Source organism: Equus quagga, chromosome 13, assembly GCF_021613505.1.
Source record: "Equus quagga isolate Etosha38 chromosome 13, UCLA_HA_Equagga_1.0, whole genome shotgun sequence".
Classification (NCBI taxonomy): domain Eukaryota; kingdom Metazoa; phylum Chordata; class Mammalia; order Perissodactyla; family Equidae; genus Equus; species Equus quagga.
Window position 1 is genome coordinate 100,229,652 of NC_060279.1, and position 18,108 is coordinate 100,247,759.

The following is an 18,108-nucleotide window of genomic DNA, read 5'->3' on the forward strand; positions in this document are numbered from 1 at the left end:
CAACACAGTACTAAAAAGGAAGAACAAATTTGTATGGCTCACATTACACATTTTCAAGACTTACTATAAAGCTACAGTAATCAAGGCCACATGGTATTTGAGAAAGAAAAACACATACATCAATTGAACAGAATAGAGAGCCCAGAAATGGACCCACACAAATGCAGTCAACAGATCTTCGATAAAGCGGCAAAGGCAATTTAATAGAGAAAGGATAGTCTCTTCAACAAATGGTGCTGGAACAATTGGATGTACGTATTTAAAAAAAGAACCTAGACATGACCTTCCTTATACCTTACAGAAAAATTAAAATGATCATAAATCTAAATGTGAAATTTTAAACTACAACATATCTTGAAGAAAACATAGGAGAAAATGTACATGACCTTGGGTTTGGTGATGAATTTTTAAATACAGTGTCAATAGCAAGATCCATGAAAGGAAATATTAATAAGTTGGACTTTTTATTAAAATTTAAAATGTCTGCTCCATGGAAATATGCAAAGATAATGAAAAGATAAATCACAGGCTTGGAGAAAATGTTTGCAAACCACATATCTCATTAAAGATTGTATACAAAAAAAATCCTTTTTTTTTTTTTTGAGGAAGATTAGCCCTGAGCTAACATCTGCTGCCAATCTTCCTCTTTTTGCTGAGGAAGACTGCCCCTCAGCTAACATCCGTGCCCATCTTCCTCCAGTTTATATGTGGGACGCCTGCCACAGCATGGCTTGCCAAGCAGTGCCATGTCTGCACCTGGGATCCGAACTGGCGAACCCCGGGCCACCAAAGCAGAATGTGCGCACTTAGCTGCTGCACCACCAGGCCGGCCCCAGAACTCTTAAAACTCAACAAGCAGAAAAATCAAAAACCTATTAAAAAATGGGCAAAAGATCTAAGTAAACATCTCGCCAAAGAAGATATACAGATGCCAAGTAAGCATAAAAAGATACTTGACATTGTTTTTTGTCATTAAGGAATTGCAAAGTAAAACAAGATACTGTACACACTTGTTAGAATGGCTAATATCCCCCCAAAACTGACAATACACTAACTGCTGGCAACACTAACGTGAAGAGCAACAGGAACTCTCATTAATTATTGGTAGGAATGAAAAATGACACAGCCAGTTAGGAAGGCAGTTTGGCAATTTCTTACGAAACTAAACATCATCTTACCCTATGATCCAGCAACTGCACTCCTTAATATTTCCCCAGCTGAGTTGAAAACTTATGTCCACACAAAACACTGCAGGTGAATATTCATAGCCACTTTATACATAACTTTCAAAAAGCTGGAGGCAACCAGGATGTCCTTCAATAGGTGAACGGACAAGCAAATGTGATGCATCTATGAAAATGAATATTATTTGGCAATAAAAAGAAATTAACTATCAAGCTATGAAAAGACACAGAGGAATTTTAAATGTATATTGCTAAATCAAAGGAGGCAGTCTGAAAAGTCTACATACTACACCATTCCAATTATATTGGAAGCCAAATATATGACATTCTGAAAAATGCAAAACTGTGGAAATAGTAAATAGGTGAGTGGTTGCCAGGAGTTCAAGGATGGGAGTGGGAGAGGAGAGTTGATAAGTGAAGCAGGGAGATACTTTTTTTAAAGTAGTGAAACTGTTCCATATGATACTGTTAACGGTGAATCAAGACATTAAGCATTTATCAAGCCCACAGACCTCTAAGGCACAAAAAGTAAACCTTAATGTATACAAATTTAAAAATATGTAGGAGATCAGAGAATCCCAAGATGGGCTGCAGAATGTGATAAAATAATCTAAATGTGTTGTTCACGTTAGCAAGTCCATTATAACAGACGTGATAGTGAGAGTTGGAATCATCATGAAATTGTTCTCTTTGGCATTTGTATTGTTTGAACTGAGTAATTAAGGAATTTTTGTGGTTTTGTTGGCATTCATTACTCCAGTTCTCTCACATTCAAAAACATATTAGGGGCTGGCCCAGTGGCGCAGCGGTTAAGTGCGCACGTTCTGCTTCGGTGGCCTGGGGTTCGCTGGTTCGGATCCCGGGTGCGGACATGGCACCGCTTGGCAAGCCATGCTGTGGCAGGCGTCCCACATATAAAGTAGAGGAAGATGGGCACGGATGTTAGCTCAGGGCCAGTCTTCCTCAGCAAAAAGAGGAGGATTGGCAGCACTTAGATCAGGGCTAATCTTCTTCAAAAAAAACCATATTGGCTCTCTTTAACAGAAGCAGTTGAGAGAATCCTCAGTTTATTTGAAGCATTAAAGTCACAATTTAATTCTGAAGAAAAGGCCGTCCCAAATTTTTGTGGACTTTTTAAATAATCTATTGAGCGAAACTTACTTGTTAAATAATCTAACAATGAAGCCTACTTCTCTCTTGTCCATAGTTTTTAATATCTCTTTGTGATGGTTAATTTTATGTGTCAGCTTGGCTGGGCCATGGTGTCCAGATATTTGGTCAAACGTTATTCTGGATCTGCTGGATCACATGGCCGAAGTGACAGAGCAGCTTGCATGGCAGCCTGTTGCAGAGCATTCTCTTATTCTGGGCCCCACTCAAAACTAGCAGCTTTCCAGGTCACTTGGCCAATGGGCCAGAATAGCACATCCCAGTGAGGAATATGTTGCCTCCAAAGTCCAAAGAGGCCCACTAGGCACTGCGCCCCCTTTTTGGTTCTAGGAGTCGGACGCAACAACATCCCTCACCTTAGGAGGGATATCCTGCCATGCCCCACACCGCCGGACCCATGGAAATTTCACTGAGGTAGAAGGCCTCTGAGTGTTTCTCAGATTTATTTCCCACCCTCTGACACACAAATATTTTACCAATAAATCTAGAGTGGTTGCTACTTCTTGCTCACTAGATCCAACCAGCAATAACGTCATTTTGTTCATTTTGCTTAGAAGGAGAAAAAGCCAGACGTATGATTATGTACCAGTTCATGGGCGTAGCCAATGGTTCAGCTGGATGGTCAGGGACCTGGAAGGAACATGATTGGAAAATTGATGACAAGGAAGTCTGGGTAAGAGATCTGTGGATAGACCTCTCTAAACCGGCGAAAAATGTGAAGATGTTTGTGTCTCATGTGAATGCTCACCAAAGCATGACCTCAGCAGAGAAGGATTCTAATAATCGAGGGGATAGGAGGACGTGTTCTGTGGATATCAGTCAGTCTCTTTCCCCAGCCCATGGGCTCATGAACAAAGAGGCCATGGTGGCAGGGCTGGAGATTATGCACGGGCTCAGCAACACTCACCAAGACCTACCCGGCTACAACCGCTGCTGGGTGCCCAATCTGCCAGCAGCAGAGACTAACGCAGGTCCTCAATGAGGCATCATTCACCAGGTTGATCAGACAGCTATCTGGCGGCAGGTTGATTACACTGGACTGCTTCCGTCACAGAAGGGGCAGCATTTTGTTCTTACTGGAATAGATACTCTGAACACGGATTTGCCTTCCTTGCACACAATGCTTCTGTGCAAACCACCACCCATGGACTCACAGAATGTCTTATGCACCATAGTGGTGTCCCAGACAGGGTTGCTTCTGATTAAGGAACTGACTTTACAGCAAATGAAGTGCAGTGATGGGCCCATGCTCATGGGATTCTCTGGTTTTATCATGTTCCCCACCATCCTGATGCAGCTGCTGTGATAGAATGGTGGAATGGCCTTTTGAAGACTGAGTTATTGCACTTGCTGGGTGGCAATGCGGGCTCTGAATCAGTGTCCACTATATAGTGCTATTTCTCCAGCAGGATCCACTGGTCCAGGATTCACTGGTCCAGGGGTGGAGAAATGGGAATGGTACCACTGCTATTACCCCTACTGTCACACTAACAAAATTTTTGCTTCCCGTTCCTGCAACCTTATTCTCTGTTGGCCTAGAGGTCTCAGTTCCAAAGGAGGAGTAGGGGGCCGGCCCTATTGCCAAGTGGTTAAAAGTTCACGGACTCCATTTTGGAGGCCTGGGGTTCCCCAGTTTGGATCCTGGGCACGGACCTACACACCACTCATCAGGCCATGCTGTGGCAGCATCCCACATAGAAGAACTAGAATGACTTTCAACTAGGATATACAACTATGAGCTGGGGCTTTGGGGAGAAAAAAATAAAAAGAGGAAGATTGGCAACAGATGTTAGCTCAGGGCCAACCTTCCTCACCAAAAAGCATACTTAAAAAATAAAAAATAAATAAAAGGGAGGAATGCTTCCACCGGGAGGCACAACAATTCCATTGAACTGGAAGTTAAAATTGTGATCATTTGGATGTTGAAGGTGAGAAAAAAAATGGCATTCTCACACAATGCTGATGGTAGTTATATTATATCTTCTTGGGAAATTCAGTTGCTTCATATCCCAACATTTTAGATGTACATATAATTTGAACTTCTGATTCCACCTCCTAACATTTAATAGTTTAAAATAAAAAAGTGAAAAAAAAAACGGAAAAAGCATGTGACTGTTTAAATACACTATGATTCATCTGTGCAACAGAATACCACGTGGCTGTTAAAGTAATGAGGTAAATTCATATGTGGTGACACAATGACACTGCACTGATATTTTCTGAGAGCTCTACAAACTTTTAACAGTGGCTGCCTCTGGGATGTGAGATACAGACGGTCTCACGTGCCACAGAGTTTTACATTTGATCATGGACTCTCATTTTCTTTCAAAGTTTTACCATATGCAGGTGTATTTTTTTACTTTTTCAAGGAAAAATATTCCTTTTCAAAAGCATTTTTGCGTCTGTTTGAGGATCCATGCAACTAACTATATGCCTAGAGGCAGGATTTCTTTTCCCTTTTATCTCAAGGAAACCAATACAAAACATGTTGCCTGAAGATGTTCACTTTAAAATTATTTAAATAGTAAAACATTTGAAAATCTAAAATTTTCACTTATAAAATTATGAAAAAATAAAAACTAATTGTGTCCTAGTGGCAATTATTTTGCCACAACACCAGATAAGAAAAAACTAAAATGTCATTGCATAGCGAATTCTACAATGCCTGACACTGATGAACGTGGCCCCAAATCAGAAAGTAACAAAAAGCTGTAGTAGTCAGTTGTGCTATGATTGATTTCTCCCTTTTAATATTCTTTATAACTTTTATATTCTTTTAAAGGACATTCTATTTTGTGGTTGGGAATTAAGGAATAGAAAAAAAAACCTGTTAGGTAAGAGAAACAAATTTTAATTATTTTTTGAGCATAAAGGTAAATTGGCTCATTTTATATTGGTTCTTAACAGCATATACACATATGTGCACTAAGACGAAAAGCCTTTCTCTCCCCATTTACCACTCACACAAATGCAGTGGCCCAGGACTCGACTACCAAATCACAGGGCAGTGCAGCCCTTTCCAAAGAGATGTACTAACCTGATTACATCGCAGTATCCCCATCCCACCCCAAATTCACACATCGCGTCTCATTCAGTTTCTTGTTCAGCCTGAAACAACCTATTAATGGCAGAAATATCAGCAAAAGTGGGAAGTAATTAGCTGTTCCCTGTTTTCACCGATTGAACTAAAAACATTTGTCACCGGTGATCTTAAGGCTTTGATTAAATAAGGAAATGTACAACTTCCTTAGTGTTGAACCCAACTAAGCTTCTCGTCAGTCAGTTCAAAAACTGAACCCTAAAGAAAACCTGTGTATCTTTATGCTAATATTTTTCACTGAGCATACAGTTACATGGCAAAGGAGTGTCAGCGTCCTCCAGCCAAACTCCACCAGGAACGTTACTGTAGCCAAGCAAGTTTGGTTTACTGCTCATTGCAGCAAAGAACACCATTGGGAGCCAAGGGGACCTGTCTGCAAAAAGGTGTTAGAAAAGATTTGGGCTTGTGTTTACTAACTTAGAGGTTTAAGAAAGTGGGGCTTTGCTCCATATTGGGATGTTGTCAGGAATCAGGGGTAATTAATAAATCTTACCTCTAGGGAGGGCAGACTAAAGCAAGGCTAAAATTGTAATTGGTAAAGAAATCGCAGTCATTCATATTACCCAGGAGTATGTCTGGCATTCTGTGGCTTGAACGATGTTCATGTTTCATCCGTGTTTAGATATGATTACAGAGTGCTCTTGTTTTTGTCTTGATCCATCAGAGTCACACAGCTGGCTACCTGTTGATGTTCTGTGAATTCATTTACGAGCAACAAGAAGATACCAAGATGTACCAGGCCAGGTCCTGCCCATCAGGGGCTGCTTGTCTCTTTCTCACGTGCATAAAGGGCATAAATCCTAACTGTACAGCTTGATGTCATTTTATCAACTTTATTGAGGTATAATTTATATACAACAAATTGCACCCATTTTCTCCCGTCATCACAACACAGTTACGAAACTTTGTTCTTGTGATGAGAACTTTTAAGACTTACTCTTTTAGCAACTTTCAAATATACAATACACCCATTTTAAGTGTATAGTTGAGTTTTGAAAAATGACATACATGTAACCACCATGACAGTAAGATGCAGAACATTTCCACTGCTTGAGAAAGTTCCCTCATGGTCCCTTACAGTTAACCTCTCCCTCCACACCTTGTCCCAGACAACCACTGATCTGCTCTCTGTCAATTGTATTAGTTTGAATTTTCCAGAATTTCACAAAAAGGAATCACACAGGGTTTGCTCATTTGCATATGGCTTTTTTCACTTAGCATACTTTGTGCATATGGTTGTATTTCTTTTGGGTAAATTCCTAGGAGTGGAATTTCTCATTTGTTAAGTTTATTTCTTATTAGAAAATGCTAACCTGCCTTCAAAAATGGTTGTACCACTTTTTACTCCCACAAACAGAATTTAAGAGTTCCAGTTGCTCCATATCCTTGCCAACACTTTGTCAATCTTTTTAATTTTGGCTATTCTAATGTTTCAGTTGTGGTGTCTCATTGTGGTTTTAATTTGCATTTCTGTGATAACGAGTGACATTGAGCATCTTTTCACGTGTATATTGGCCATTCCTGTATCTTCTTTTTGAAGTATCTATTAAATAAGACTGAAAGTTTTTGCTGCATGTCAGTACTTTCCTCAAAAGAGCAAATAGGGCCCAGAGGTCTAGGTTCTGAGCATGTTGGTTATAGCAGAGAAACACTGGGTAATACTCGGGTGCTAAAGATGTAGAGGTCTGAAGGACCGCACGCTCGAATAATGGAAAGATAGAAGAACTGACTGTTTTAAAAAATATGACCTATAAGCAAGAGTCCTAGACCAGAGAGGGGGACATTTTTCCTTCAGTTGAGATTTGACCTGAAGACTCAATTCAATAGAGAACTAGACAAAAATTTGATAAGAACCAATTAAAAAGAAACCTGAATATGGAGTACTTCATGACCCCAGAAGAGGCACTTCCACATAGTTGGTTTTCACACCCTTCAAATATCTCTTTATCAAATTCCCCTGCTCCTCCCACTTCACATGAGACAGAGGGAAAGAAGATAAACACCAAAATACCCTGATATGTTGCAGCACAGCAAATAGATAAGTCTGGTTCAAACCGTAAACGGGTGCTGCGTAATAGGATGACCAACTTTTTAGAGAGGCAACTGGGGCACAGCCCTATGGAACAAACAAAAAACCTCCCACAGCAATATGATATATAATAAATAATCATACACGTATGTATTAATATGAAAAATTAGTTTATTTGAAATTGAATATCATTCTGTATTATTTACTCTTCTGTTACATATAGGCTATCATTTAAACAAAACAGGACTAGTTAGTAGCTAACTAGTAATAATTTTTATTACTAATAATTAGTAATAATTATTGGGGCTAATTAAATGTGTAAGAAAACATAACAGTACTTTTATAAAGCTTCTGTTCTCTGATTCAGCAACTTAATTCTACTTGATATTTAAATTTCGTATGGGGCTGGCCCCGTGGCCGAGTGGTTAAGTTCGTGCGCTCCGCTGCAGTGGCCCAGGGTTTCACCAGTTGGGATCCTGGGCGCGGCCATGGCACCACTCACAGAGCAAGCTGAGGCGGTGTCCCACATGCCACAACTAGAAGGACCTGCAACTATGATATACAACTATGTACCGGGGGCATTTGGGGAGATAAAGCAAAAAAAAAAAAAAAGAAAGATTGGCAACAGTTGTTAGCTCAGGTGCCAATCTTAAGAAAAAAAAAGATAAAAAAAAAAAAACGAAAACAAAAAAATAAAGAAATAAATTTTGTAGGCCATAGTACTGTGTATTCTTAAGATACATATATGTAAGACTTTCTAAAAAGAGGACGGAAATATAATAGGACCAATTAAACAGATACTACCTATACATAATAAAAATTAACAATGACATGTTTCTGTCTATCCCTTGGTGTAGCAGGGTATTTTTACTCGTTTCCTTTTCCAATAACACTTCTTCTGAACTGCCCGCAGCCTTTAAGACATCATTTTATTCTCATACATTGGTAGAATGGAATACAGGCAAACAGAAAATTCACTCTGACTTGCAGCCTTGCTCTTCTCAAGCCCACATTACACTGATCCTGGGTGTCAGGCCAACGTGATGACATCACATTAAATATCCTCTCAACGAAAGCATTTGAGCACGGAACATACAGGATTTTACTTACAGGCAACAACATGTTTTTAGACTTGCAGGTGATGTATGGGCCCCTGGAATGTCCTGCCTGACAGGAGTGTCTTTGTTTCCTTGGAGACTTTGAACACTAGAGGTCTGGGGCCATGCCCTATCAGTTCTGACTTCTGGAAGAACTGGAGACTAAAGGTATGAGCTCCAACCTTCTGAAGGCGCTGAAGACTAAATACCAGAATGTGACTGACCCCAATAAAAACTCTGGAGACCAAAAGTCTAAGCAACCTTTCCTGTGCATATTGTCACGTGTCATGGCCAAGAGGAGAAAACGCCATCCATGACTCCAAAGGGAGGGGACGACTGGAAGCTTGCAGGTGGATCTCTCCCACACTTTGCCCTATGTGTCTCTTCCTTTAGCTGATTCTAATTTGTACCTTTTCACTATAATAAAACTAATCACAGGTGCACTTCTTTCCTGAGTTCTGTTGGTTGTTGTAGTGAATTAGTGAACCTAAGAATGGTCACAGGAACCCCTGAATTTGTCAAGAAGTCTGTATAATTCATCACATAAGGAAATTAAAGGAGAAAAACAAGTTTACCAATGGATGATAAAACAGCTCTGATAAAACTGAGCAGGCATTAAGTAAACTAGGACTGAATGAAACTACTTATATACAACAAAGACTATTTACTCTAAATCAATAAGCACCACACTAAATGTTTAAATAAAAATGTGATTTCCATTAAATTGGAAAAATGAGGGAAATGTCTACTATCTCCACAAATACTCAAACTTATTCTGAAAATTCCAGCTACTGCAGTAAGAAATGTAAACAAAATAAATAATATAAATATTGAGGAAACATTTCTATTTGCAGATACCATGACCAAATGGCAGAAAACACAAAACAAATAAAAAGAAAAAAAAGAATACAAGTATTTGGTAAGGTTGAAAACAAAGACTGCATCTAAATTTTAAATGTTAGCAAGACAATAAACACCATAACACAATTACAACACAAGCCACCTTGAGAGAAAGTAAATCCAACATTTATAAATGTATAATGCCTGGAATTACCAAAACCTGGATTCAAGAATCCTGAAAAATCAATGAGATAACCAACAGAAATGGAGAAAACGCATGAATCACAAAGCGCTGTAAGGGAAACGTGATTGGCCAACAAACACACATGAAAAAAAGATGCTCAACTCACTTGTAATCAGGGAAACTAAATATTGAAACCCGTAACCGAGGCAGGGAAATACGGACACTCATACTCAATAAGTGGAGGGATTCAAAATTGGTGCAATGATGGGGCAACAATCCGGCAACACGTGAAACTGGAAGTCCACACAGCCTACAGCGAACAACTTCACTTCTATACATGCACCTGTGAGATTCTCGACTCTTTAAAGAAAATACACAAAACGGTATTCAACACTCCATTTTTATTATAACGAAAAATCATTTATGTCCTAATCACTGTTTAATAGAACACTTAAGCACGTTATATATATCTATTAGCAAGGACCAGGCTGGAATCTTTTCCGCTCCATAGAAAAACAGGGAGCTGCTTTCAGAGCATGATGTGAGCTGCAAAGAAAGGCGCCCTTCCTCAGCCCTTCCCAACGCGCTCGCTCACCGCACTGCCCGAAACGACATCTGTGAAGACATTCATTGTGGGTACGGTAGCAGCTACCGAAGTGGTTCACATTCTAAAGATGTTAAGAGAGACTGGAGTGAGAATTCCACGATGAAGTAAGCTTGAGATACACTGTGTTAAATAAAAATTTCTTTCCTTTTTTTGACAAGCTGATAACGTGTACTTGAATTTCCCCGAAAGTAGATTTTTCATACTTTGCTTCATTTACTCTTTTTCCCAAGAAATCTTTTTTCCAAATATCAAGGACTAGCATTCCATGAAACAAACTTGCGCAGACTGTTGGGTTACGGCCTTATGCTGTGTTAACCACAGGTCGTGTGGAGATACCTGCTACCTGGGAAAGGCCACACACGGACCCCCATTAGCAAAGACTGATTTCGTAATACAGTCTAAATATACCTTATTTAGAAATACGAAGAATAGATTTTTCATAAATGAAGCTGGTCTACACTTTGCTTTTTAGGAGCTATCTTCATCTAGTTTTCTATCAGGATTATCTTAGCTGTGTAAAATTAACTAGTAAAATCTTAAGGATTATCTGTTTCTTAAGGCCACAACTATCAGACTTTTTCTTAAACAGGAACTTTATACCCACACACATTTGTTTGTTGGCCTATTTGGGTCATACAACAGTCAACTGCGGTAACATTCTTATAGAAAAAAATGTAATCCTTCTAAATTTTACACGTACTGGAATACTTATAGTACATACATATAGTATTAACTTATGAACAAAAAATTTCCTTGGTAATCTGTAGTTATGTCACTTTTATCATCATTAATGCTCTAAATGTATTATCTTTCTTTTTTTTCCCCTTGACTAGATTTGCCAAAATATAGTCATTAACATTGGGTTAAGTATACCGTTATCTAGTCCCTTACTTTCTCCTTTTAATTGTACTTTGCTTCTTGTGTTGATTTTATTTTGCTGTTTCTAGTTTCTTGACATAAATGCTTATTCATTCCTTTCACACATTTATCTGTGTGAGAGGTCCAGTGCTGACTGCTGCGACTAAGTGAAGAGGAAGATGAAGATGGCCCCCAAAGTTTCCTTACTGGATTAATGCAGTAAAGGGCACTAATTTCTCACTGAACAGAACTTTGGTGACATCTGACAATTTTAGATATGCAGGCATCTGATTAACAATCATTTCATTTTGATTTTAAATACTTTATTATTGAAACTTTCAAATACATAAAAAAGTACAAATATTAGAACAATGAACCCCCACAAACAAAGCACTCCACTTTAGTAATTATCAACATTTTGCCAATCTACTTTCTGGCTCTGTTTGCCAATTTCTTTTCCTTTGCCGGAGCATGGTAATGCTAATCCGGATAGCTTATCATTTCATAAATATGTAAGTGTCTCTAACACATACGATCCTTTATTTTTTAATAACCACATTGATATTATCATCCCTAACAAAATTAATATTTCTAAATGTCACCTAACACTGAGCGCACGTCCACGTTTCCCCCACTGTCTCCACAATGTTCTAACATTTTGTTCGAACTAGGTCCGAGTAACGCCCACACGCTGAGTTTAGTTGATGCGTCTCTTAAGTCTTCTTTAATCTGTTAACAGTTGCCCCTTTCTTTTTCACGCCATTCATTAGCTGAAGAAATCAGGCCGTGTGTTTTGCAGAATTTTACACATTCTGGATCTGCTCGGCTGTGGTGAAATTAACTTCATTCATCTATTCCCCAAATTCTTGGTTTTAAAGAATTTGATTTCAAGGTTTGAGTCCTTCAGTTCATCATTTTGGCAATAAGGCTTCATAGGCAGTGGCATGTACTTCCCATTGCATTATAGCTGGAGGTGCCTATTGTGGGACAGTCCCACTTTTATAGAGGTTAAAATTGACCAAAGTGTTCAGAGGCGGTCAGCTTGATAAATCCACTATAAAGTTGTCACTATAAAATCTTTCACCTAATAGTTTTAATATCCACTGAAGATCATTTTCTGGATCCATTATTCCATGAGGGAACTACAAAGTGATGATTTTTCTAATCGTATCAATCTTTTTGTATTTACTGGTTTGATTTCTTAAATTAAAAAAAAAACTACACACTTTAATTTGATGAGCTTTTGGTGGTCCTGAAATTTGGTTCACATGGGAAAAGCAAAATAAATGCTTATTTTCCCCCTTATTTATAGATTTCAGAATGATGAGTTGGCCCAAACATCTTCCATAGCTGACCAAATCGGGCAGCCATAACCAAGTAAACTATCAGACTACCATTGGGGTCACACCCGAAGACCCAACTCCCACTGGTTGAAGATGGGGCAATTTGAGCATCAAAAAGTATACTGACTGAAATGGAATGACGTTTCCTTTCTTTTATACAAGCACTTTACACATACACACACATGAACATGTACACACACAATATTAAATTTCCAAGTGGTTAGTTTCCTTTTCACCATCTCTTTGATAGCTTCTAATTAATCTTGAACAGTGGTCAGAAAATAGGGATTATAAAACATTTATATTTCGGGATTTATTATGGGAAAATAATATCCTATTTTTCTCTTTGATACTTCAAAAGTTGTACTCTTTACAACCTCACATTCATGAAATTCATAATGTTTCTTTTCCACGTGAAATTTCTAATGCAACTTAAGTGATGAAGAACTTCTCACATTCAATATAACCTCTAGATTTTATCCAGAATAAATTATCTTAAGTTTAATAAGTGCTGAGCAGTGACAGGAGGCATTTCTACATTTATTACTTCTATAGGATACTCCTTTCATATGAATTCACTAATACTAATGACAATAACAATTATAGATAATATTTACAGAAAACATGCTATGTGGCTGCTATTTTTCCAAGTATTAACTACTTATTCCTTACAACAATCCTATTACACAATGTGGCAGGCTGACTCTGAACTGGCCCCTAATGGTCCCTGCCTCCTGGTGTTCATACTCTTGTGTAATCCTCTTCCCTTCGGTGTAGGGCAGTTTAACTTGCTTTTAACCAGTAGAAGACAGCATAGGCGATGAAATGTTACTCCAGTGGTTAGATTACACAAGAAGGTAACTTCTATGATGCTAGCAGATCTATTGCTTTCTTGGCTTGCAAGCTTTAATAAAGTAAGCAGCCACGTTGAAGAGACCCACGTGGCAAGGAATGAGATCAGCCTTCAGCCAACAGCCAGCTAGAAACAGGATTCCAGTGCAACAGCCCTCAAGGAAATGAATTCAGCCAACATCCACTTAAGGTTGGAAGTGGATGCCTCTCCCAGTCAAGCCTTCAGATGAGACATAGCCCTGACTGAAACCTTGATTTTAGCCTTTTGAGAGACCCAGAAGCAGAGGACTCAACTAAGTTACACCCAGACTCCTGACCCACAGAAAGTGTCAGATAATAAATGTGTATAACTTTAAGCTACTAAGTTTGTGGTAATTTATTACATAGCAATAAATAATTACTATACATAGGTACTATTATCACCATTTTACAAGTGAGCAAAATGAGGCACAAAAGTTTAAGTACCTTGTCTAACAACATACTGTTAATAAAGAGGTGAAATGGAGATAATGATAGATAAGGCTAAAGATTTTCCTACATTCATTGTATTATTCTCTCACATGAATTTGCTGAAGACAAACAATGTTTGAATGTGATGGAAGGCTTTTACAGCAACATATTTTTTTAGGTAAATTATATATTTAACTTAGGCTTAGTTGTGAGCATGAAACAAATTTTCTCAAAAACGAATTTTCTGATGTTCTGTAACATAATGTACATTTGAAGGCTTACTTGTATCAAATTCCATTATGAATTTTCTGATGTTGAGTCAGGTGTGAATGTTGTCTAAAGGCCTTCTTACATTCCTTACATTTGTAAGGTTTCTCACCAGTATGAATTCTCTGGTGTTGAGTAAGAAATGAATAAAGTCTAAAAGCCTTACCACATTCCTTACATTCATAAGGTTTCTCACCAGTATGAATACTCTGGTGCTGAGTAAGTTGTGAGAGCAGTCTAAAAGGTTTTCTACATTCCTTACATTCATAAGGTTTCTCACCAGTGTGAATACTCTGATGTTGAGTAAGTTGCGAGAGCAGTCTAAAGGCCTTCCCACATTCTTCACATTCATAAGGCCTCTCACCAATATGAATGCTCTGATGTGAAATAAGTTGTGAGTAACTACTAAAGGTCTTCCAACATTCCATACATTCATAGGGTTTCTCACGAGTATGGATTCTCTGATGGCGAACAAGTTGTTGCCTTAATCTAAAAGTCTTCCCACATTCCTTACATTCATAAGGTTTCTCACCAGTGTGAATACTCTGATGGACAGTAAGTTGTTGGCATATTCTAAAAGCCTTTCCACACTCCTTACATTCATAGGGTTTCTCACCAAAATGAATTTTCTGATGTACTCTAAGGTCTGGACCACATACGAAGGCTTTCCCACATTCCTTACATTCATAGAGCTTCTCAGCAGTGTGAAGTCTCTGATGTCGAGTAAGGTGTGTACACTGCCTAAAGGTCTTCCCACATGCCTTACATTCATAGGGTTTCTCACCAGTGTGAATTCTCTGATGTCGAGCAAGTTGCTGATGTACTCTAAAGGCCTTCCCACATTCCTTACATTCATAGGGCTTTTCACCTGTATGAAGTCTCTGATGTTGAGTAAGTTCTTGGAGCACCGTAAAGGCCTTCCCACATTCCTTACATTCATAGGGTTTCTCACCAGTATGAAGTTTGTGATGTCGAATAAGGTGTGCACGCTGTCTAAAGGCCTGCCCACATTCCTTACATTTATAAGGTTTCTCACCAGTATGAATTCTCAGATGTTGACTAAGTGTTGAGCGACGAATAAAGGTCTTCCTACATTCCTTACATTCATATAACTTTTCTCCATTATGAACTCTCTGATATTCAGCAAGGAAATTATGCTTTTTGTAAGTGGTCATTTTTTCAGAAGTAATTTTCACTTGCCCAAAATATCCCTCTTGTGGTTCCTTTTGCCCCTCCATCTTGCTTTTGCATTCCCAATCATTTCTGAAAATGGAGTCCTGAAGGCTATAGCTTTTAATTCTTTCCATTATCTCCCATTGGAATGAATATATTTCATAAATGTCCTTTTCTGGAGATAACGTATTGGTCCTGTATCTGGACTCCAAATCTGAAAAAAAAAAAAAACAAGAAAGCAAACACAGGCTGTTTTCCTGTTTCAGAAGAAAACTTCTATAGAAAAATTAAAGGCACCTATAATAATGCCTGTTACAAGTGGATGGATTAGACATCTCTAGAACATAGGCATTTCTGCCACAATACCACATATGAGTACCTAAAAAACCCTTATCTTCTTCAAAATTACACACCAAAAATTAAGAGTTTATGAGGAAAATAGGGCTAGAGACGACCACTCAAATCTATGCAACTTTATTAGCAGAACACTAACAAATATAATAATTGATATTGAAAGAGATAACCCAAAACGCAGTCAGCATGGCTGAAGGCCACTTCATGAATATTAAAATACACAAAATAAAGTGGAAATGCTGGATTTCAGGTGCTGAGAAATTGCACATGAAAATAAAGTCTCGAGCCACTGAGGCTACCATTAAAGTGAGAACAGGGCGAAGTGTAACTGGTCTTTAGCTGGAGCTACGCAAGGCTGATGGTATATGTCTCTGGGGAAGGAACCCTGTGTGCAGGCATTTATTATTAATTTTCTTAATATAGAGGTGAAAGGGCTCCTAAGAATAAAGCATCAAATTGAAGGCTTTTGCCTTTCCTGCTGAATGTCATAAATCTACTTCTACTATTTTGTCTCCATTCAACTAGGAAAATTACCTGTGAACCAACTAGTTTCCACAGTGACTGATATCATTCCCTGTTTCATTTCACTCTTTAGCAAATGTGTATCATGGATTATTAATTGTATTATAGAACAGACTGTATTTTCATACGTTTCAAAGAAAGGCAAAGGAAACACAGAGAATCTAAGGAGAGACCAGGAATGGAGGTGAGGCTGGTGATTAGGGAAATGAGCGACACCACTGGAGGCCGATTCAGGTGTGGGTCACCTGAAGATTTGTTAAAACCATACAGGGGGATTTGTAACTGACTGAATCCAAACCTACGGGACTAGGTCCCGGGCGTGTTTTTGTTTTGTTCTTATTTATGCTCTTCAACAAATGATTCTGATGCTGACCAATGTTTGAGTCTCTCTACTCCAATGTTTTCAATGATCTCTCTTTGCAATTAGAATAAAATACCGTTACCTGAGCAAGGACAATAAGGCTTCTGCTTATCAACTCCTCTCCCATTTACTCACTCTCTTCATGCCACAAAGGCCTCTTTTCAGCTCACAAAATGCACTACAACTGTTCCCATCAAACAGGACTGTCACAGGCGGCTCCTTCTTTGAGAAATCCTCTGACTCGGCATGGTTGGCTTCTTTTCATCCTCAGGTCTCGAATCAAACATCACTTCTTCAGAAAGGCTACTCCAGCTGACCCGATTTAAATCTATGCACTTTATGGTCTCTCTCAGCAACCTGGTGCTCTTCTTTAGAACACTACTGCCAATGTGGGGATAACGTATTTATTATCTTTCTCATTTCTTATTCTGTTAGCGTCTTACCCTAAGTTTCCCCAGTGGCAGAAACAACCTCTATTCATTTACCATTAAATAACCAACCCCAAATCCACAATAGATGTTACTCACAATTAATTCCTATAATTACATAACCACTAATAAATATGTACATCTGTCTCTAATCTTTTATACTGCCCTACACGCCATGACTTACCTATCGGCACTAGAGTTTATTCCATTATTTATCAATGCTATATTTACTACAACATTTGTGCCTTCATATCTTCCCTGGGTGCTCCTCTCCCAGCCTACATGGCCAAAACAACTTTTGGACTTCCCAGAAAACAATCTCAAAGATTTTTCAATCATGCTAACATTGACAGGCTTATGAAATCCTGAGCAAAAAGGCATGGGTGGATAGTGAGTATAGCAGAACGACTCCCAAATGTGGAATGGGGATGGGTATCACCTGAGTGCAAGAGAGTAAAAATAAAAGTTATGTTGGATGTGGGCTCAAAGACGGTGATCCAGATGGGGGACTTGCGTGAAGAAAATCTCTATGCGGACTGAAGTAAGCAAAGAGATGGGGAACGATGGCATAGGAGAGAGAGGAAAGTTTTTTCTGTGACTACAATATAAACGTATAAAACTGTCGAAATGACTCAAACAACAGTCTGATCACTATGAAACAAAATGAGAAATAATAAAATCATAAAACCAAGAGATTTTCACTTCCAATTTTAAAAGCTCTCTACTAAATTGCAGAATTTCTAGAATATTGAAAATAACACATTTCACGAATCTATGAAATCTAGCTACAGATCTTAGAAGAAAATTAATTGACATTTAAATTCTTACAGCAATAAAAATAAAGGAAAAAATATATGAGTATCCCATTCAACACTTAGAAAAAGAACAACAAAATATACTGAGGAACCTAGGAGGGAATACATTAAAATAAAAGCAGAACTTCATTAATTAGGTAACAGAAAAAGAATTAATATACAAAAAACCCAGGTTGTTTAAAAAAAATAGTGAAATATATTAACCACTAGCTAAGATAATAAGAAAAAAAAGGAAAGTATTCAAACAAAACAAAAATAGCAACTAGATACTCAGAGCAATTCACCATTTTTGCCCATCTTGCGAGCAGAAGCACTGACTACCTTTGTTCCGGGCTGTCTTTTCAAGAATGTTTGCAGAACAAACCACCCTGGAAGGTAGAGATAGTGTCTCTCTCTGGATAAATAGGCAGGCGTGCTAACTGCTCAGTATAATAGAGGTATTATCTCCCCCAGAGCTAAAGTCATACATGCTTA

At 38.4% G+C, this 18,108-nt stretch overlaps 1 protein-coding gene across 1 annotated transcript in view; it reads right to left on the reverse strand.

The window, feature by feature from the left end:
• Positions 1–9,694: 9,694 nt before the first annotated feature.
• Positions 9,695–18,108, reverse strand: part of LOC124250393 (zinc finger protein 184-like) — a 59,517-nt gene continuing 51,103 nt past the window's right edge. Inside the window, exon 10 of the mRNA XM_046682190.1 lies at positions 9,695–15,368. Coding sequence (XP_046538146.1) covers positions 14,002–15,368 — 1,367 coding nt within the window. The 3' untranslated portion in view covers positions 9,695–14,001. The remainder of the gene's footprint in view (positions 15,369–18,108) is intronic.